General features: G+C 44.6%; 1 protein-coding gene across 3 annotated transcripts in view; it reads right to left on the bottom strand.

The window, feature by feature from the left end:
• Window positions 1-3,590: 3,590 nt before the first annotated feature.
• Window positions 3,591-23,657, bottom strand: part of Fndc3b (fibronectin type III domain containing 3B) — a 299,935-nt gene continuing 279,868 nt past the window's right edge. For all 3 annotated transcript variants that reach the window (XM_057756973.1, XM_057756974.1, XM_057756975.1), the window contains 3 exons: window positions 15,784-15,950; window positions 13,155-13,282; window positions 3,591-7,103 (listed from right to left, as the gene is read on the bottom strand). In XM_057756973.1, the coding sequence (XP_057612956.1) occupies window positions 6,792-7,103; window positions 13,155-13,282; window positions 15,784-15,950 (607 nt within the window). In that variant the 3' untranslated portion in view covers window positions 3,591-6,791. The remainder of the gene's footprint in view (window positions 7,104-13,154; window positions 13,283-15,783; window positions 15,951-23,657) is intronic.

Raw genomic sequence — 23,657 nt, 5'->3', positions numbered from 1 at the left:
ATATTTTTCTATAGCTTATTACTAGCCTGGAGAAATGCAATTCTTTTTATTAATATCTTGTCTTGGGACCCTTGAACAATTTGTTTGACACTTTCTTTGTACATTCTCTAGGAATTGCTGCATTCATGTCAACAGTAAACACTGTCTTTGTATTCTCTTAAATCTGTAGCCTTTTCCCTTTTTCAGTGCTGCTTTTGGTTAAACTCAGGCATGCTGAACCCGTGCCTTTTACTTCTTATTGTTTAGTCACCCCCACCAGAACACTGTACAATGTCGTATAGGAAGCAAGCGTCATTATGCCTTTTTTTTTTTTTGGTGGGGGGTTTCAGTTTTTCTTTAGTACCATGTTTATTGTGGGTATGAGATGTTCTTTATCAGGTTGAGAATAAAGCTTTTCTAGCTTGGTAAATATTTTTATTGTGAATTACTTGAATTTTTGTCAAATATTTTGTGCCTTTGGAGGTGGCCATGTTTTTAAAGAGATCGTTTCTTCTATTTACAGTATAATTTTCATTGGGAGATGTACAATAAAACATCTATTCATTGTTAGCTCATCTTCATTGTCAAGTTGACAGGCTTGCTCCAAAGTTAAATCCTTGGGCATGTTTCTGAGGATGTTTCCAGAGAGTTTCAACAGTGCAGGGAAGACCTAGCCCTAATGTGGGTAGCACCATGCCACACACTGGAGTCCCTGACCGAATAAAAATGACCAAGTGAGCTGAGTAGAAGCCTTCATCTCTGCTTCCTGACTTCAGATGTCATGTGTGCTCCTGCCGCCACACCTTCCCAGCTACCACGGAATTTCTTGTTTTAGGTATGTGAGCTAAAGTCGGGCCCTCACCACTCTTTCCTACTTGATTTTATTAAGAATTTCATCATAGCAGTGAGACATGTAACAAACACATCCATTCTTCAGTAAAACCTGAAGTTAACTAAAAAGACTCAAGAAGAAATCCTTTTACTGACACAAACAAAAAACAAGCTTCCCAAATAATAAATTTACCATGGTAAAATAATAGGGCTACGTTAGAAAAGTGTATGGACCGTGTTACTGCTATGCAAACTTTCCCCTGTCAAATTTGTTGAATTCAAGTCAACAGGCCTCTTGTGCCCTCTATTACCTAGCCAGATAACATGCCAGCTGCTGCAGTTAGCAGGGGACTCATGCCCTGTCATCTGCACTCCTGCCCAGCTCTTAAGGCACTCATGGCCTCCAATGGCCTGGAATCTCTGACCCTCCAACTTACAACTCTAAAGTCCAAGTGTTGGCATTTTAGCCGTACTTAGGGTGACTGGGAAGAGGGTAGGTGAGTGAAAGTTGTATAAATCTATTTGCAGAAAAGGCCAGAGAGCCAAATAGGGGTCTTAAGGAGAGTATGGAGGTGAGATCCCATGATCCCATTCTCCTGTTTTATTATATTACAGGGCAGAGCATATGATGCAGAAATGCCCAGGGGAAGAGCACAATGGAAACCAATCTGTGAGATCTTGCATTTATACAATGTCATCTTTACACTTCATACTGTTTCGTTAAGGTTGGACGGGATATTCTACAGTCTTGAAGTAATGGTGGCTCTGTCTTCTAGCTTCCAACATGGTTCTGGAGAAGTCTAAAGTTACTGAGCTCCTATAATCTCTCCATGTAGCCTGATTTTCTGCACTGTTGGAAATCACTCTGGCTCTAGAGTTTTGAAATCTCTGGTTGCCATGGTTTGATGGAAGCATCCCTTGTCGCTGTGATGAAGGCATCATGTCTCATTCTGGAAATGTAAGGAGTACCTTTCCCTTTCGGCTCCTATTCCCGGAGATTCTGAAGTGTTCCCCTGGGATGTATTGGTCCTGATTCTTGCTCTATTTTTTGAAGTCTTCACTTTCAGCTTTCTCCCTCCAGAAATTCTAATTTCCAAGATTTTTCTTCAGCTCCTTTCTGGTGCTGTTCATCTTGACGTTACAGACATGCCTTTCCCCCTCTCTGGAGACAGTAATTCAGTGTTTCTGTCTTCTCCCTAATGGGTTCTTCTCAGTTGCTATTTGGGGGTTTGTTCTTTCATGCTGGAGGCTTTCACCAGCTATCAGGCTGCCCTTGATCAAGACAGAGAACTACAGCAGGCACAACTGGCAGCTGAAATGAGAAAAAGGGTTTCCACCCAGCCATGCGGTGCAATCAGCTGAAAATCTTAAAATAACCACCGCTCATGACTTCTTCCTTTTGTCTGTGAGTGCAGAGATCTTGAAAAGCTTCCCAGGAGTGTCATCATGCAGGTTAAGATTTAAAAGCCAAGGACAATGGCACGGGGTTTTGATCCTACGTCATGTTCAGGCTTTGTGGGAGCCTAGACAGTTTGGATGTTCACATTCCTAGACCTGGATGGAGGGGGGAGGACCTTGGACTTTCCACAGGGCAGGGAACCCTGACTGCTCTTGGGACTGGAGAGGGAGAAGAAGAGGAGTGGGGGGGAGGGGGAGAGGGGCGGGAGGAGGGGGAGGGAAATGGGAGGCGGGGAGGAAGCGGAAATTTTTTTTTTCAAAAAAAAAAAAAGCCATTTTACTGAGGAGCTTAGAGCTCTGTCCCAGAGACTCTGTCCCCCTCCTTACGGCTCTGCTCGTGGGGCTTCATTGGGCTTTGCATCCTCCCTCTAAGTTCCCGTCACAACCCCTCAGACAGGAATTCCAAGTCTAGACTCCTCAAGAGCAACTTCTAGGCTGTGGTGGGGTAAGTAGGGGCAGTGATATCAGAGAGCGAAACAGCCTTAACCGTTCTGTTCTTCACTCTCGTTTCTGGGGGAGACGCGCCATCTGTTTCTCAGTCTTCAGGACTTTCTGCACTGAGAATTCTGCACTGATTTTGCACTGGTGTTCATTTTCCATCTTGACAAATAGATTTTGCATTCCCTGGTCTGGTTTCCAAAATTCTAGTGTTAATAAGCTTTTTATCCATGTTTCTGTTTTTATGGGAAAACAATTCTCTGCTATATTGTCTGCAGTATAAGGTCCATGTACACTTTGATGCTTGTTCAACTTGTCATTGTTCAGTCATGACACAGAGGGGGAGGTTTGGATTACTAACAACCTTTGCACACACTCTCCCCATGGGGTGGGGGTGGAGGCTTACTAGTGAAACAACTTAACCAAAGTTGAATCAATCCCAGAGCTCTGCTCCTCGCCAGCCTAACCTTAGCTACTGCGGTTTCGTCCTCCCCGCAGCCTCATGAAGGAGAACACTAGTTGCTGTTGCTGAGCGACACCCAAAGGAGGAAGGAGTTCAAAACTGCATGAGTGCACCATGGGACATGAAACATCCAGTAATGATTGACACAGGGAGACCTGCACGCCTGACTTCCAGGAACAGATAAAGTATCAAGCTAATAAATAACTATACACAGAGTCTGAGTAAAGAAGTAGCCTGGAACTTGAGTTACTTTGGAATAGCATTGATGAGATTGAAGGGGGTGCTCCTTCAAGACCCCAAATATCATGAGACAGGCGACAGCAAGCATCATGTACGACGTCACCTGCATGGCCCCACCTGCCAGGCTGCTCAAGACACTTAAACTGTAACCCTATTCAAAGCTGAAGAACCCTACTTAAGTCAGAAAGAATTAAAACATTTATTGGGCATAAATATATTACATATACACTACAGATACAGTTAGGTATTACATATAGCATAGTATTTGCAAAATCTATACATTAAAATTGATATGGCAGTTTTAATATAATGTATATGAAATAATCTAAAATTTACAAGACAAGAAAACATATGATTATTTTTTTCTCCTAAAGTCGAAAAGCCTGGAATGTATGTCCAACAGTGAGGTAAAGCATTTCGTCTTTCAATTTAAACAATTGTGCAAGGACATTCAGACACATTCTGTGAGGGCACTTTTCAATTTTGACACAAATACTGAGTGATTGTAGCCGAAGAAACAGGGTTAGAAAATGTCAACATCTGAAGTCTGATAAAAACAAGGCAGAAAATATGCAAAATAGCCTTTAAAAACGTTTTCTTGTTAAACATCTTCTTTGAGGACAAAGGGCAGTTTGCTCCAGATGACTGGAATTTCTTGTGTCAGGGATGCGTGTGACATACAGAGCAGCCTCTGAGCATGGGAAAGCCACTCACTCCTACGCTTGGTCAAGGGAAGGAGGAGATTAACAGAACACTTCATCTTACTGTTCCTTTGTAATGACAATATATATATATATATAGCTATATATCCATAGCACATATACAGACTTGCGACAGAAAACAGTGCCATGTAGAGGAGTAATTTCCCGACTGCAGAGATTATAATGAAAACAGATATGGAGAGCAATAGAATAAAGTGCTGTCTGCTCGAGAGTCACACACTTCAGCTCCCTGATGGCCACAGGGCACGGAATCTCCAGAAGATCAGATGCTCAGAGACTTTGGCTGGAAGCATTGTTGCCTTTAAAACCGTTCAACCAGTTCAGAGAATTCTCTACAGCAGCAGTGCTGAAGTGTTTCAAGAAAGACTCGCCCCACAAATAGCTCTAAAAGTGAGTTTGCTCTCTCCTGCTTACACCTGTCTTGGAAAATGCAGATGTGATGTCACAGTGGGTCAGACGACACACTTCGACGAAATGATGAGTTTCTGAAGGCCGGAACTTTGGCAAAAATATATTTACCTTGATACCATCAGTTTACAAGTGTAATGACACTAATTATTATAGTCAATAACAAAATACAGAGCTCTCTAGTACTGAACTACATTGATATAGGCACACAGTAACGTATTGATCTTAGCACTCTTCCGAGAGATGATTATGGTTTTCTGGGTACATGTAAACCTTTCAATCACTGATAATGGGATTTTTGGCATTTAATGAGTTAGATGCTCTTCTTATCTTTAAAAACACAAGGAAATGTCAGAAGGTTAATACTACAGATGCTGCCAAGGAACAAACTGACTTAAAATTACAAAAGTATAAAACACACAAAATATAACATGCTATGAGGGCAAATTAGTACATAAGTACATTTAAAAATTTTTACAATAAATAAAGATTGCACTGTAATTGGCATTTAAAGTACTGTATGCAGAATATAGTATAAATAAACCCAAAACAAAATAATGTTGGTTTCCCCATGACTTTGGTATGGGAATATTATAAGCTAGTACAGGGTACTTACTGCATAGACAACATAGACCAAGCACAAAACAGCTATGATCAAGAAAAACCAAGGATCAAAAATATACAAAAAACCAGGAACGGGGGATCGGCTGTGTCTGTCGCACCCTTTTGGAATACAGTTGCACCTCCAACTCTTAAGTGTCCCTGAGGTACGCGAGCATTGTGGACTTCATATGAGTAATTCAATGACTTTGGGTTAGAACTGATTATCATGACTCTAAATGAATGTGCGAGATAACATTTGTACTCCAATAGCACCGCTGGATCTAAGATCTCAAAGCACTTACAGATACTGAATCCCCATTTGATTTGACTTGATTTCTCATGCATGGAAAAACAGGCACAGAGAGGTCACAAAGCAAGTTATTGACAGATCCAGGGAGAGAGTCTTGGAGGCTCTGTGGCCACAAACACACTGTGCTTCCAGCCACTTACCACTTCCTCTCTACATGTGGCCGTATTGAGCCCCCAGAAACAGGGCAAGTGTAGATGGTTCCCTTGTGGGCTTTATCAGTAAGACTTGTGTCTATGCTACATTAGTCTTATGGGCGCTGAAATCAGGTACTGGACTTCATTCACTTTACTGATACCCCAAGGGATAGCCAAAGACAAATCTTTCAAAACTAATGGACCAACATGTAAGAAGACAGCCCACAATTGTGAGGCGTTCGACTGCCATGAGTTCTCATCACGTAGTTCTGGTCAAACACAACAGAATATAATAACTCTAGTGATTAGAAGTAGTTATATACACAGACAGACAGGCAAGTTAAAGCAGCTTTTAAAGTAGCTGAAGAGGAAAACTAACTATTGCACAATGCCCTCTTAAAGTTACTGCTATGGACTGACGTGGAAATCTACAATGCTCCATCACTGATAGGTGCATTTGGTTATGTGATTTCTTAGACAGGCAACTCATAGTGTTAAAATGATAAGGGATACAGAGTAGTAATACATTTAGATTGAAGTACACAGTTTGACTTAAGTGAGCTACACAGTTAAGAACTGAGTGATGACAGATGGTATGGGTGGCCTCAGCCGAAGGCACACATGTTCTGTATGTTCTCATGTGGCACTACTCTGACAACAGCGAAATCCCAGCCCTGAACTCCATACACTGTGATTCTTACAGATATAGACTGTGACTATAAATTACTAAACTGGAACACACACAAAAATCAAAGGCTTGTGAAAGACTTCAGTGGAAACAGAATAGAAGCATACTGGAAAGCTTGAAAATATAAGCTCACTGGGCATACTGTGCTCACCGGGCACACGGCGCTCACTAGACACACTGCGCTCACTGGGCACACTGCGCTCGCGGGGCACACTGCGCTCGCGGGGCACACTGCGCTCGCGGGGCACACTGCGCTCGCGGGGCACACTGTCTCTTGGTGGCTGGTGCTATCCTGCTGCTCTCCTCTTATTTATTTCTTTATTTTTTTAAATCCAGTTTAACCTCTTCCTAGTTTTGCATCTCAAATAGGTGCAGCCAAACACCGACTGTTTCTCCTAGCTAAATCTGTAAAACAAGAGAAGTATATAAATCAAAGGACAACAAGGCTGAAAGGGAAGGCTCTGAGTAAATGTGTATTCAATGGGTGGCGCCCCACCCATACCTTTAGTCTGCAGGCCTACTTCATTAAGAAGTACTGTAATATAAAGGCAAATAAAATGGACAAGGTTGCGAAGCCAAGCACAATGAGGGCAGCAAACTGTTCATCAGTAGGCATCATGCCCTTCATTTTGGGATCGTCCATGCTCCCCATGTCTCCTGTAAGCATGACCTCGCGTCGTTGTAACACAAAGGCCACAGAGGGGCTGAAAGCTCCACTGAGCTCCTGGGAGGTGTCCACACAGCGGCGGCATGCGCACACACGAAACCTGTAGTCTGTGTTGTTCTGGAGGCCTGAGATCTGGAATGTGGCTTCTTCTCCCTTGTACACCTTCAGAAAAAGAAAAAGTTGTAGATGAGCAAGTCAGAACGTTGTGGCTGCCACAGGAAATATCATGCACACCTGGAGCCTTATGGATACCTGTTCAGATAAACCCTTAACAACAGCAATATGTTCTTATGAAATCACCCTTGGAACTTACTTGGAACAAAGTGCAATATAAAATCCAGTGACTTTGCCAGAAGTGGATACAGCTAACGTGTTAAGTAATCCAGATACACAGAGCTACATTTCTATAGTACAGACCGCTATTAGAAGAGGCTCAACACACAGCTCTGGCTGTCATCTCCAGACTCAACACCGCTTAAACTGAAGCAATAACCGCTGATGCTGGTGACAAAGCACCACGTTTCTCTCTCTCTCTCTCTCTCTCTCTCTCTCTCTGACAATTGGCTTTCAGGCTAATCTTCTGACATTGTGACATGTTGTCTATGAAGTTCACATGTAAGAACTATGTAGTCAAGTCACAAAAGACAAAGCAAAACAAAAAACCATCTTCCCCAACTCTCTCATATTATTAAGAAAGTTTGTGTGCTTGTGATGCATCTTATTCCTGGCTGTCATCTGCCCCTGGTTCACCTATCTGCAGCTCACACATGAGATGCAGCCCTAGTCACACAGATGCAGCCCCAGTCACACAGAGACACAGCCCAGTCACACAGACACAGACCCAGTCACACAGACACAGCCCAGTCACACATAGACACAGCCCAGTCACACAGACACAGTCCAGTCGCACACAGACATAGCCCAGTCACACATAGACACAGCCCCAGTCACACACAGACGCAGCCCAGTCACACACAGACGCAGCCCAGTCATAGTACCCCAGCGCAGGTAAGCACTGCATTGACTTCTAGCTCTGAAACTTCATTGGTCTGTGGTATAAATTCACACATACACACGCACACAGAGAGAGAGCCTACAGATTAGAGCGGAAGGCACACGTATCTCTGCCCAGAAGAGCCGTCGACACATGTGAAAGGGTACAGAGTACCGTGGGTAGGAGATACCATTGGCGCCCCTGTAGTGAGGGGTGTGCCAGAACTAGGGAGGGTGGGAGCAGCAGCACAGGCTGGCACCGAGCCCTGGTGCTGGGAGTGCATGGTCTTAGTCTTTCCCATAGGTTATAGTAGACCTACTTTGAGACCCAGTCTCTCTACTTTTTCAGTATCAGATCTAAGAAAAATTGAAAACTTCAATCCTTAGATCTACACAAAAAACAACCATGATATCAAAAACAAAACAAAAAACCCCAACCCTCAAACCCAAATGTCCACAAAAAAGAAACAAATGCTATGTGCTTTGAAAATCTACTTCTTGGCAGTTTTGTGCTTGCCTATCTGAAGAGATTCTTTGATGCAGTTCAACATTAAAAAACTAATATTGAAGTTAGGTTTGGTACCACATGCCTTTAATTCTATCCATCCAGAAGGCAGAGGCAGGTGGGAGAATCTCTGTGAGTCTGAGGCCAGTCTGATGATCTACATAGCCAGTTCCAGACACCAGAGTTACACAGTGATAGGCTGTCACTAACTAACTAACTAACTAACTAACTAACTAACTAACTAACTAACTCACAAACCCACCAAACTAAACACAAACAAATACATGCAACTGATCGAGGTGTTTCTTTTAGTATTCTATGAGCAAAACAGTCTGCTCTCTCCCATTAAGGACCTGGGATTCTGAGATATGTCCTGCCTCTTAGACCTTTAATGCAATCACGGAGAGGCTGAATATTTCATAAACTTGAAACTCGGTTTTCTTAGAAATGATCACACTTTGAATCAGCTGAGCTAGCAGGAGGCTGAGGAAGTCGTTTGTGTGGTATCCATTCTTAGAAAATGTCAAGGAAACAATACATTAAAATTATATGAAAATTAATGGATTGCATTAGGTTTAGCAAATACAGATGGGGGGCTGCAACTAAATCAAATTGGTAATGTTTGGCTAATGAGTGATTTAAGAAACCTGCACTAACTGACCCCTTCCTAGCTGACTCTGTATCTTCCCTGCTGGGAACTTTAGAGGATCGCCTACAGCACCTGCAGCGGTCAGCTGAAGGAAAGCGCAAAGACACTGACTTGGTGTGTGGGGCCTGTCTGTGGGCACCAACGCCAGCAGTTCTTATGAGCTGCCATAAAGTCGCTAGGGCCTCAGGCTGTGCCTGTGCAGGGTGATTTCCCAAAGGACCCTGAGACGCCACACAGGTGGCACTGGCTGGTCATGCCTCATATCCCTTTGCTCTGACAGGGTCCTCATTATGGGCCTCTTCTCCTGCCTCAACTCAATTTAGGAGGCGACACTCCATTTAAGATTTTCTTATTGAAGTCACCAATCATAATATTGTAAAAGTAAGGATAGATGTGGAATTATTTATTTTTTACAAAGTTATTTTTGTTCTTGATTTGGTGCCATATTTTAAACTCATTTTGAAGTGTTCAGATAACTGAAGTGAGGAATCCAAGAGTTTTACTTCCGATTAACAAGCTACATGGCTGAAATCCCTTAAGCGGAAGTTTTTGGAGAGGGGCGCGAGCTGGACTGTTGGGTTTGCTCGAATGCTGCCTCTCCCTCATGGTTTAGCCACATGTTTCCCTGTCACAAGTGGACTGACGTGAGTCACACTGGAACAGTCTGAGTTGCTGGGTTAGTAATGGAGGCTTAGCAAAATGAACTAATTCTCCCAAATCCTAGGACCATGGGAGGCAGGCGTGTCCTCAGGCACCCTGACTCAAGAGGGAGCCTGCTATCCTGTGACCTCTCCTGGGAGGGCAGGGGTGGCCGAGCACCTACACTGCTCAGCAGACAGACACAGCAGGGGTGCTGGGTATCCACTCAACCTGTCTGTGCACCCGTGTGAACTCAGACACCTCCACAATACAAAGCAGCTAGGAGCTGCAACCTGGGCTCGGTACCTGCACTCCAGGAGATCGAACAAATACAGATTATGGGACATTTCAATAGATGTTTATGCAAGCATTGCTCTGGTTTAAGGGGAAGTGGTCTTTATGAGATATGAACATGAAACTGTAAACTTAAAAATTAGTAAAATAAATGATAACTTTGAAAGATTTCTATTTTGACCTATTTTGTTCTTGCTTTGGATTTGAAACATGGAAAACTGTAGGTGATTAAAACAGCTTTTCAGTTATGTGTTCAAAGTCACTGAGACATGCTGGCTCTGGAATCTGCTTTAAAATACCTTTAAAATCAACAGAAGATGCTTCCTCACCAAGCCCCTGGCGAGAACATGAAGGATCAGTATCTACCCCAGTGCTGTCAACATACAGAGACGTGCCAACTCACCAAAGGTGGGCTCCACAGAATTCCTAATGCCTTAGAGGTTTCCCAACTGCAATAAACCTGAGCAATAGTTATCAACAGGAAATGGTTTCTTGTAATTTTTCAACTCTCTCTTTATCTTCAATGCTTATATTCAGTATTTTTTGATGAAGACTACTGATGTCTAAAGAGGGATCTGTACACTTCTGCCTCATTCTTTTGTGTGCTGTGCAAAAGCAACAGTGAGCTGCATGGATCTAGAGAAATCTTCACCCTTTTGAGAACGCTTTGCGGTAATGCCACGGAAAGAAGATTACGATTCCTGAAAACCACTTTGAGCTTGGAATGTTTAAGTGGCCGAAAGACAGACATATCCATTCATTTGAATGTGGAGTGAAGTGTTAGGAAGGATTTGGTAGCTAGTTAAGGCATGCCTGTGTAGTCCTTAACACAGGCTGCCTGCCACATCACGATGAACCGAAGGGACGCTAGAACCAAAACAAACTCAGGACAGGAAAAGCATCGGACCCGCCTGTCCAGTGGGATCAGCATCACTATTCTTCCTGTTACAAAGCAAACTCACCACTGCAGGTGTAAATTACCAGCTCCCTGGATCCTGTCTCTTCCATGCATGCAGGAAGCACTTGCTGAATGCTCGAGTATGTGCCAGATCAGAAAACAAATCGAATCAGCCGAGCGCTCCTATTAGCGGGTGGTGTGATTAGTGCTGTAATGGGGTCTATGTAGTGCAGCATGAGGGTCCTGCCTTGGCTGGGCTGCTGCGCAGGAACAATTACCTCCCATCTGCTTTGGCTTTGCTGCTATGAATTCAAAGCCTGCTTGTCTATTATCCCACACATTATACAAATGGCCTTCATTCCCTCTCCTGTCAGGACAAGGAAAGGCAAAACTCAAAACACCACAGCAAGAGAATGGTTACTGGGTGGGTAAAGGAAAGGAAAAAAGAAAAACAACGAAACCCCCAGACCCAGTACTAACTGAACCTGATGAGCTGTGTCAACTGAGGCTTCTTATGTCATGACCGCCCTTACTCATTTCTTGGTAAAGGTAGGAACTATGTGGGCATCTCTACTGACAGAAGCTGTCCTGAAATGCCACATTCTCGATAATCAATAACCGTTATAACATTGATGGTAAGGAAATATTCTATGGCAAATATATGACTACACATCACATCAGGACTTAACACTGAACAGTGGCCTGAGAAAGGCTAACCTGATCAAATCTAAATTCCTGCAAAGATTAGTCTTCACTCTGACAACGGTGGGCGCGCAGAAACGGAGCCCACAGCGCTGCCCTTCCTCTGCCAAGCAGCACCCAGTGTGCACTGAGAAGCTGAATGTTTTTTCCAAGAATACGTGGAAAAGCATGGTACATGGAACAAAAGGTTTTAAAAACATAGCACCGAACATGTGATGAGTGTCCAGTTGAGAAACGAATGCTGTTCAGTGTCAAACAAGAGCGAGCATCCCCAGCACCTTTGGCACCATGGGATGGCCAAGGCTTAACTAGAGCGAGCTGGAGAGAACTCCTTTCTGCTAAGCTGAGCAATGGCATGTGTGACCTGAACACCTCTGAGACGGCAACAGGATGAGAAGGGGACAGAGAGGTGAAGAGAAGCCCAGGGCCTTTGCTCCCTTGTGAGGGGCATGATGGAGGTCTTGGTGACATCATTGGCTCAGAGAAATCAATATTGGAAGATGTCAGGCTAAAGATAAAGCTTGTGCAAGATGTGGTTAAAATATTCAGCCTATCTGATGCTCATAGTAACAAAATGTATCAAAATGTCCAATAACTTCTTTGACATTTTAAGTACATTTTATTTACAAGCATTTTAAAAATTACTACACAAAACAGCAGCAAGCATCAGATTTTCCTTTCATGTGTGCATTTGAAGACTCAAAGGCTAAAAGCAGCAGCCTTTATAAACAATGCGAGCATTTCCCAGGACAGGCAACACTGATCTTCACCTTATGAGTTCAATACAAATGGATTATGGAGAGTACCAAGTGAAGATGGACCTTATTTCCCTGATGGAATAAACAATCACATCCCAGTTCCACCCAAGCAGTCAATCTTCCAGGGGGCTGAACTCAGTACAGTCAGTGACCCAATAAGGGGTTATTCTGTAAGGTATTATGGATCATGAGGTATGAGAAACAGTAAAACTAAATTCATGGTCTGGCTATGAGGATCATGTTTTCTGTTGAATAGGTTTGACTGTGATCGATTTACTCTGATACAACAGATGCCCATGTCACCAGGAGCCATCTCAAATTAGAATCTGGACCCTAGCAGATCTCCACGTGATGGATATGCATATTAAAGGCTGACAAGAATCAGCCCAGAGCATGAGTCAGGTCACCTCCCTCACCCTTTCATTGTGACTTCTGTAACAGGCAGAGAGGACCCGGGATTTGACGGGTAGGTTAAGATGCCTTCCTCTCTGGGGCTACTTCAGCTTCCAATCACATGAAAACTGATTTGTGCAGATTTCATGCTTCTAAACAAACGCACCCCTTGAAATCCCTCAAGTTTATGCCTGGGGAACTAGAAGATAGGAAGAACACCACAGATAGGGAAGGAAACGTAAACAATATAAGGTGGTGTCAGGCCATCTCAACCACCGACTCCTAACAAACTCACAGCTCCCTGCATCAATCAGGGCTGCGCTCAAGGCTCGCAGCCAGCCTGATGCAGAAGAATGGCGCATGCACGGACACTGGGCCTTACCTGTTTGTACTCAGATTCTCTTCCGACCAGTACCTGCAGGATGTAGTTGACAGGATCGCCTTTCATCGGTGGTACCGTCTCCCATAAGATTTCACAGGAGTTTCCTTCTAATTGTGTCACTCGAGGTGCTGCAATACAAAACCACACACCCAAGTCAAAACTCAGTCTCACGTGAGTGGTCTCATTCCCAGCACTCAGCCTGGGAGAATGTGACGGTGCCTGTGTCCACCCTGAGAGGGAGCTTTATTGTCCAGCTTCCTGCTAACCCTGCTAGGTAACCCTCAAGAAAGGGAGGTTACTCCAGGACCAGGAGGCCCATTCATAGCACATCTTCTCACTAGCTCATTAATGACTTGGTGGCCTGGGTTTCAGTTCACTTATTTATTCATCTATCTACTGATCTACCTATCATCCATCATCTATCCATCCATCCACCTACCTATCATCCATCTACCTACTTACCTACGTATTATCCATCTATCCATCCATCTACCTACCTATCATCCATCTACCTACTTACCTACCTATCATCCATCTATCTATCCATCCATCTACCTACCTATCATCCATCTACCTACCTACCTATCATTCATCTACCTACCTATCATCCATCTACCTACTTACCTATCATTCATCCATCTATCTATCCATCCATCTACCTACCTATCATCCATCTACCTATCTACCTATCATCCATCTACCTACCTATCATCCATCTACCTACTTACCTACCTATCATCCATCTATCTATCCATCCATCTACCTACCTATCATCCATCCATCTATCCATCTACCTACCTACCTATCATCCATCTACCTACCTATCATCCATCTACCTACTTACCTATCATCCATCTATCTATCCATCCATCTACCTACCTACCTATTATCCATCTACCTACCCACCTATCATCCATCTATCCATCTACCTACCTACCTATCATCCATCCATCTATCCATCTACCTACCTACCTATCATCCATCTACCTACTTACCTATCATCCATCTATCTATCCATCCATCTACCTACCCACCTATCATCCATCTATCCATCTACCTACCTATCATCCATCTACCTACCTATCATCCATCCATCTATCCATCCATTCATCCATCCACGCCCTCCCTCTCCCATGGCTGTTGATCACCTTCACAAGGTTTATAGCACTTTTCATGTGCCAGGTACTTTAGGGATGTGGAAATAAAGTAGCCCAGCACAGCATATATAAAGGGCACATGACACACGGAGAAGGTGTCCAAGGTGGCCAGAGTGGCCAAGGTGCCTGTGGGGCGGGGAGCAGGTTGAAGGCACATGTCCTGAAGTAACCCTGGAAGTAGTAACACCAAATCTGGCAGAGCCTAAGCCAGACAGTGATCCAGGTTCTGATAGCCCCTCCTTCCTGTAACTGCCTATGTTCCGGATGTAGGGGCCTCAACTCCTTCATATGGAAGCCGTCCTAGGGGCACATACAGAGGGACTGCCTCCATAGTCAGTACCCTGCCCTGCAGCACACACCACCAGCAGGGTCACTGGACAATGGCGGCTGGAACAATGCTGCTTTGTCTAAGGAGAAGTTCCAGGGTCCTGTGTGAGAACGTGACGTCTGGTGATGGGGACAAGGCTCTTGTCACCACCAGTCCTCCCATGCAAGTCTGGCACTGACTCATCCACAATTCTCTGACTAGGGACATGGCAGACTGGGAGCCTCGGCCCAGCAGGAGTGTCTCTATCTACTCTCCCTGAGAAAGATGGGAGATTTAGATATTTGCTGTCTTGGTGCTTCTGCAGGACCTGATTCCTCCCTCGGGAGAAACACTGATGGTCACTGCCATGGGTTTTCAACAGCACCCTCTACGGAGAGGGTATGTGCCCACAGGAGATGCTGATGTTGCCCAAATCAGGCTCTAATTTCCAGGCACCAAAACCACCCAGAGATGAATGCCAACCTGTAAAGGGAAGTATTCTGTCCCTGCTTATTTAGGCTGAAGGGGTAAGTATTGTGGAAATTAATTCAGCCAACAGCTTTTGGGGGTACTAAACTTAGGGGTGTGGCCTTCAGTCTGTGGATATGATCACTTTTAAGACAAAGGAGGGGCTCACTTGCTTTCTGGGGTGGTGGTTGGGGACCTGATCGCAGTTCCCACCGCCCACAGAGCAGGCCACCACGGCGATTCTCTACTTTGTTGTTCTTGAGTGTTCCCCAATAAACTCTCAACACCCTCCTTTATCTTATGAATCCACTTACACATGCCAGTACCAACCTCTGAATGTCTTCAGGAAAGGAGGCAATCTGTCTTAACCCACCTCTCACTCACTAACACGAAAGCTGTCATTCACATCAGCTCCTTGTCTGTTATATTTGGAAATTAGAATATCTTTATATGTTATACTACTATATTATTTGCAATAAACATGCATATAGAATACAGTAGACTGTACATGTAGGCATTTACTCCAGATAACCTACCACACAGCTTTTTTTTTTTTTTTTTTTTTTTTTGAGAAATTCTGATTTCATCTTGTTATTAGAGATATTCAGAATGCATTTACGGTCAGGCCTGAACTTTGCAGGTGTGACGTCAGTGCATCTTCCCCTCCCAGGACAGGGCAGGGTCTACTTCCACACACCTTTGAGGGTGGGAGGGACACTTTTGGTTGTGCTGAAGGTGTAAGTTTCTGAGAAAGGTCCCTCCCCTGCCTCGCTCGCTGCCTGGATTCTGAAGGAGTAGCAGGTGGACTCCGTCAGTCTCTGGACCTTGTAGGTGTGGCTGGGTCCTCTGTAGATGGAAACAAACCTGGACAGAAAGAGGAGCAGAGTCCATTAGCCACACGAGTTTGTTGTGGTGATAAATTCTGAGGCAGACTCATGGAAAGATCAGGGCTAGCTTGATAAATGCCTCCCACCACCTGAAGGGACTGGTTGCTATGTAATGGTTCAGTTCAATGTTCAAGGAATGTTTGTATAAAAGAAAACACACGGTAAAGCACACGTGAAGTGCAGAATCAAGTTCCAGAAACATCAGTCATGCATGTTTTATTTACTAACAAAAGCAGACTTGTCTAGTGTTTCATTGTGGTTGGTGGTAACTCACGTATTATTTACTTGGCAATGAAGTTACTGTTCAATGGTCACTTGATAAATAAGAGGTCTATTTACTCAGATTTTTCAAATAACAGAAGTTTAAACCCTTTAAATGCTGATCTTTATTTATACAAGACCTCACAAAGCCCTTTCCTAAGCTGGCAAACGACATCTATGATTATGTATCTTGGAGAAAATACACAAAAGACAGAAAGGACTGTGTTCAGAATTATCACCGGGGTAAATGAAGTAACAAAAAATGGCACAGGCCAGCTGGGCAGTTTTTGCTGGCAGATTCTGGTTTCTTCTACCATTTTGTCTGAAACTATTTTATATTTCTGCTAAATTAAAATATTTTTAAAAATCTTAATTTACTATTTGTGTGTGTGACCGAAGCACAATCCTTAATTCTGTACCGACGGCTCTCAAGCTCTTCTCTATGCAGGTGTGCTCAGCAGGTACACCTTCCAACAGAGCCATCTTCTTGCTCTTATTATTACTATGCAACATAATTACATAAAGTATGAATTAGAAAACAATGCCTTGTACTTTAGGTATTTTCTCAGCATATCTTGAAAACTTAACTCCTCCCCCAGGGAAACTAGACTATCTAGATCGGCTTTTATCACCTAATAACTGTATGATTCTGAAAGAACAATGCAATTTTTCCAAAAGATCGCCAGTACCTAAACATCATTGGCCCAGGAACACCCTGAGAACCAACACTGAGCAACTCCAGACTCAGGGGCTTGGCTCACACAGGCCATGCCTGGCTACTGGTACCTAGAGCTCCCTCAGCAGTTAAGGACACCTCACTGTCTTCAGAAACGACTGTAAGGCACTCAGTGACAGAATCATCATTCAAAATGTCTGACTGGGGCTTGTTTGGCTCAGGGAGGAGAATTCTTTTTTTTTTTTTTTTTTTTTTTTTGGTTTTTCGAGACAGGGTTTCTCTGTGGTTTTGGAGCCTGTCCTGGAACTAGCTCTTGTAGACCAGGCTGGTCTCGAACTCACAGAGATCCGCCTGCCTCTGCCTCCCGAGTGCTGGGATTAAAGGCGTGCGCCACCACCGCCCGGCGAGGGAGGAGAATTCTTACAATTATTTAGCGGTCATTCTTAGCAGCCTGGTGTGTGTTGGGCTCTGGGGTTGAATGAGAACCACCCTGAGGTGCTGGCCCTGTGTGGGGGCAGGAAGTTCTGGAGGGCAGTAGCAACTTGGTTCTGTGTGAAATAGTTCTAGGTGGGAGGGTGGGGTGGATCCACGGGCAGACCGAACAACCTGAAGTTACAAACCCTGTTAACCAATACTCAGTGTATCCCATCCAGGCACGCAGCAGCCTTTGAAATGGAGTTCCGGAGCCCTGGCAGGTTCATTCACTGCTCTGCATGTTTTGATCAGGAGGAAGTGTTTTTTATTGAAGGCTGACCATCCTCCATTTCAAGGAAAGCCAGAGCCCAGGTTGAAAGCCACAGATAACCATGGCAACCTACTTAGCACACTCAACACATTACTGCCTAAATGAAGACACCCCAGCTAATGCAGAGGCAAATGGCTACTTATTAACTCAGCTTCACCTGGGCCAGAATTGCCAGAGGGAGTAATTGCCCTTAATTGTATCACAAATGGAAGACACTGTTAAAACTCCATTATGGTGACCTGCAAGCTCAGTGTTTGTCTGTAGAACTGCTTCCAGCCCTGCCACACTCCAAGGATGGTATTTCCTTTAGAAAAGACGTTTGACACACATTTGTGCCAAGGTCTAATCACATACCTAGGTAGAAGCACTCTCAGTTCTCTACAAAACTCACTGAAGCAAGTTCAGTAATCTGACTTCATACTACGATCCAAACTGAATAAGTAGAACACATAGAATTCTCAAAACCATCGAAACTGGCTGACTCTATCTGGTCCATTCTCGTATCGCTCATGCACTTAACTGGTACTCCGACTTATTAAAAAGCATCACAGGAAGTGCTAATAGTAATGGCAGATTGACAAATGTGTCAATAATGCATGTTCTTAGGTTCGGAGACAGTGTTACCCACATTTGTGAGAAGGGCTGAATTAGTGTAGAGAAAGTGACTGCAGGGTGAGGACGGTTGGAAACCATTAACCTGGGGTGCTAAAGGCTGGAGGTGTAATGCTGAAGCATCATGCCTGCAGTGAGGCCAACTTGGGACCAACAGCTCCCAGTGGAAGGAGCCAGGAACGCCAGGAAAGCAGGCTGCTCTTCCTTAATAACTCCACACACAACATTTTTTAAAGATTTGTTTTATGTGCATTGATGCTTTGCCTGCATTTATATCTGTATAAGGGTGAAAGATCTTCTGGAACTGGAGTTACAGACCATTGTGAGCTGCTATGATGTGGGTGCTGGGAATTGAACCCAGGTCCCCTGGAAGAGCGGCCATTGCTTTTAACTCGAGTCATCCCGGCAACAGTTAAGTCTTAGTTGGCGTGTTCTTTCATCCCCACAAAAGGGTAAAGGAGATGTTATGGAGATGTTTATTAGTTTTAAAATGTGTATGGAAATAACTGAACTAGATGGCATCTAGTTCCTATGGCATTCATTTAACCAGTTACAGAGCAGTTGGTGAGGGGAGGTAAGATGGTGGACACAGTCCACACTTAGAGAAGTGGCAATGGCTGGGGGAGAGGAGACATCAGGAATTCCAACATTAACTGTGCCACACACAGGATCAACTAAAGCAGACATGCCCTGTCTTCTGGGTGTCAGAGTCACAGAGGGACACACAGATCCAAGGTTGGGAGACATGGTTGATGAAGAATGAAGGGGCAGCCAATGCTTGCTGAGGATTCTTTCCTCACTTCACTGGGGAGGAGTGGCCACATGGACATGTCACAAGCACACAGCAGGGCTTTCTTTTCATCGAAAGACCACACGTCCCTCTTTCTACAGGTTCCTTCCTCTAACCTTTTCTTACTCTCAAAGGAGAAAGAGGTAGGGGCAGATCGTCAAGAAGGAGACTCTGGGGGTAAGCGGCAAGGAAGAAGCGGTACTTGCTAAGTCATATTTGTTCATGACAGATGTCATAATTCCTCCTTTCAACAGAGAAATTCATGAAACAAATGCATTCTTGTCCACATCCAAGTCAGCAAAGAAATCAGAAAATAAAGTCCTATGAAGTCTTGCCTCTCAAGTTTGGTTCTGAAAATATGACATTCCGGCAACAAAGCCAATCTGATACTTCTTAATGGTTTTAATTTAAAGCGTGTAAAGGGGTCACAAGGCTGCACTCTTCACACCTCTAAGATTGAGGCACTTGCGAGGACCCAGTGCAGGCTGTGGGATGAGAACTGGTCCTGCACACCCTGCACTCTTGCAGCGCACCCTGCACTCCCGCAAGCTCTGCAGCCTGTGTGTTTCAGCTTCTAATCTTCACGGCAAGGTAGGGCGAACTTACAGCTACTGTGAGCTTTAACTGGTTATGAGAAGTTTTCAAACTAGTTTTGCTATGTAACCATCAGTCCACCCATGTTATTTACCGCTGTGTGTATCTACCACCAACACATGCCAGAGGCCGACTTTTGGGGCTCTCTGTAGCTTTCAACCTTACTCTCCAACAGGGCACCTCACCGACCCAGAGCTCACCATTACGGCTGCTTTGAATAAGACGACAGGGATTCTTGTTTGAGTCATTTCCTTTAGTGTTGGGACTAAACCTGGGGCCTTAACCACTGAGCTAAACCCCGAACTACAAGATGGACTAGGAAATGGCCCTGCTCTGCCTCCCAAGAGAACACCTTGACACCATGGGAAGTCCCAGAATGACTTTTCTTTCTGTGGGTGGGAAGAGAAATTCTTACCTAGGCTACTGTGTTAGCTTCAGCTAACAAGACCATATGTAGCCCATGACCCTGGTCACGTCTTCATTAGTGATGCTGTAGCCCTTCTCTGCTCTAGCCTGCCAGGGGATGTGGGCAGGGACACTGTGACAGCATGAAGCTTGAGCAGCCACATCCAATGCACAGCAGGCCTCAGGGAAGTGTCTCACTAAGATCTGAGCATCCCCCTGGCAGGCCTTAGCATAAAATGTTCCTGCTGACAATAACTTCTGCTTTCCTGTACTGCTCAAACATGAGGCGGAAAACACCAAGCAACAGGTAGAAGAAGTACATAACCTAACTCACAAAAGGCAACACTGGCCTTGCTGTCGCCTCTGGTTCTCTCATTTTCTCATTCTAGGGGGCAGGAGATGAAGGGACATATGGCCCCGTGTTTGTGGTCATGCTGGAGCCTCTGATGGGCAGGACATCAAACCCATGGCTAGAACCATTCTGGGAGAAATTTAAAATACTTGTCAAATATTGTTCTGAAAGACTGACCCCGCCTTCTTCTACTTCTTCCTGTAAAACGCCAACTTCACTGATAAACAAGCCGGAGTCCCTTGGGATAGAACTAACCACACCAAACAACCCAAGATTTAAAGACTTCAGACTTCCCATTTTTAAATGCAATCATCTGTAAGTAGGCGGCCCGGTTCCTGCAGTGTGGTATGTCTCCATGATGCTGTCAATCACGGTAGAGGCATTCATAGACCAAGCACCGGCTTCCATATCACAGATCCTCAAAGGTGTCCCAGAAGTTCTAGTCCTACGTTAGCCAGATCTCTAAGGGGTCTTCACTCCACAGCCAGACCTTGTTGCCTTGATGAACCCCCAACAGGCATCAGTTCTTGAGATAACAGGAAAGCAGTCAGTGTGGGAATACTTGTGCCCACTGCTACAGTGCTGCGCCAGCCTGTTGATCCTCTCTCTCCTATCTCTCCTTCTCCCCCGCTCCCCCACCCCCGTAAAGCAGAATGGATAGCAAGGGTGGAGTTCTACTGACCAACTTGAGCTGTCTAACCAGGCAAACTATTCTTCCTCTGGGAAAGGGAGTAACAGGACTCACCTCATGGGGCTGCTATGAGCAAAAGAGGAGATAATGGCCACTGCATTACAGCATGCCCCAAGTCATGGGATAATGCACACTGCGTTACAGCATGCCCCAAGTCATGGGATAATGCACACTGCATTACAGCATGCCGAGTCATGAGATAACGCACACTGCATTACAGCATGCCCCAAGTCATGGGATAATGCACACTGCGTTACAGCATGCCGAGTCATGAGAGAACGCACACTGCGTTACAGCATGCCCTGCGTCATGGGATAATGCACACTGTGTTACAGCATGCCGAGTCATGAGAGAACGCACACTGCATTACAGCACGCCCTGCGTCATGAAGTAGTCCCGTTCCACCGCTGAAGACTATGTAACAGTACCAATACTAATACGGTTGGCGGCAAGACACCAAAGCTAATGAATGAGTCACCTCATTTTCCAAAGCTGGAGAAGCATAAGATGTCCCTGCAAGGGTCCTCCTGTCACCTCAATGTTCTGAGACTGTCTGGAGTGCATCCAATCTTGGCCAGCTCAAACAAAGCACCCAAGACAAGAGCCAGAGATACTATGTGGGACCTTGGAGCACCTCACCATTTTGAGACTGGGTCTCACTGTACAGTCTTTACGACCCTACTACTTTAGGCTCCCAAGTGCTGGGATTACAGATATACATAACATGCCAAGATTGGGTAATTTGACTGAGGAGGGAGGAAACTGGGGAGAAATCTCTCCTGTATTAAAAATGTATTTGGGAAAGCAAACAGTTTAGCTGGGTAGTTAAAATGTTATATAAATGACTTCTCAGTAGTTCTGTCTCCATCCCGGGCCAGTGTTAACTATCCAGGCTTCTTGCAATACAGCTGCGGGATGGTAACAAACACACGTGGGACTTAGAGTTGCCAAGGTTCCAATGGGACAACTCTGCAGTAATATACTGGTGAATACCTGTCCTCATTTATTACTCAGAGAGATTCGTGAACAACAGTGAGGCTAGACCCAGGGCAAGCTAGACTTCCTGTGGCCTGCAAACTGTATGGGGGTAGCTGTGGATGTGAGGAGGGAGAGTCTGGAAGATCTCTGCACCACCTTCTCACTTTTTCAGGGATCCTAAAACAGTTCTAAAAAGACTACAAAGAGGTACTCTGAGAAAGTCCCCCACTTCTGTGAATATAAGATATTTTTGCTTGTTCTATTGGCCTGTCACAGTCCTCCAGGGGCCAGGGTGGGAGAATGGTCATTCTGGGAGCACGGAGGTGTGTGGAAACCTTGGCCTGAGCACAGAACTGGTGACCTTCACTATGGACTCGAAAGAGTCGGACAAAAGGTCCAATTTCCACAAAGTCCCAACAATTGGGCTTACTTGACAGTAATTTTTATGAGATCTAAATGAAAGAATCGAGAAAACTCTATGATCGAAAACACCTCATGAAGCAAACTAGAGGTTCTGGACAGTCTCAGCAAAGCCCCAGAGAGCTACACTCATCCCCTGAGGGTTCTGTCTTTACCATTCATTCAGAAAGGCGATGTATTTGTATCAAATGCAACTGGCGGAGTCAACTCAGCCACACCGTGTATTTATGTGTTTGTTCATTTTAAATCACTAGGCGGCAAGAGAAAAGGATACAGAAAGAATTTAGTTTTGAGTATTTTCTTAAAACCGTTTTCTTTTGGGAAAAATATCCAAGAATGCTGTGAATAGCTGATTGCATCCTTTGTGAAAACAGCCTTCATGCTAGGGTTTGTTCTTACCGCCTCACTGCTCATGGCATCTTTAGGCTCTCCACAGTTCATGTACATTAACTACTCACCCATAAGTAGCCTGCTAGGTGGTAACCCTTCAAAACACATGTCACAACAACAGTCCAACAGCTGCTTGCCGGCCTGGTGTAGCTCTATTCATTACCAGCATTGTATCACTGTCTTTCCCCTCTTTTTCCTTATTTTCTCTGGGCTCCAGGGAAGGAGGGTGTGTATGGGGGGGGGAGGGGGCTGTATGTGTGTGTGTCTGTAGGTGCTGGGTGTGTGCATGTGTGTGTGTGCATGCGTGTGTGTTTCCTATCTCACTCAAAGCGTGTGTGGAAATAGAAGAGAATAAAGACATGGCCAGTAAATACCCCCCCCCCCCCGCCGCCAGGAACACAGCGTCCTACCATTCCAGTGCAGAAGCAGATGGACACAGATGACAGTGTGTGGGGACACCTCAGACAGGGAATCCATTTGCTAGACGGATGCAGACAATGGTGAGAGTTCCTGTTTATACGAAAGTGCCAGAAGCTATTCCCAAAAGGACTAACAGGAGAAGTATTAATGACCTTTCTGCCTGCTGATCCCAGTTGTCTACTGGTCTTTTGACTTGTGAATTATATAGACTATAACAATTTTTTGGTTAATGAGCGGGATTTCTATGCTTCTCCCCAAGAAATAAAATTCCATTATATTTAATAACGATACCAATCTAAGCACTTTTTCAGATTTATTTTATGTTTGGTGCATAAATGAATGTATATTAC

The sequence above is a fragment of the Chionomys nivalis genome, chromosome 24 (genome assembly GCF_950005125.1).
Source record: "Chionomys nivalis chromosome 24, mChiNiv1.1, whole genome shotgun sequence".
Lineage (NCBI taxonomy): Eukaryota > Metazoa > Chordata > Mammalia > Rodentia > Cricetidae > Chionomys > Chionomys nivalis.
Note: the sequence above shows the minus strand (reverse complement) of the source record. Positions and strands in the feature narration are given on the sequence as shown.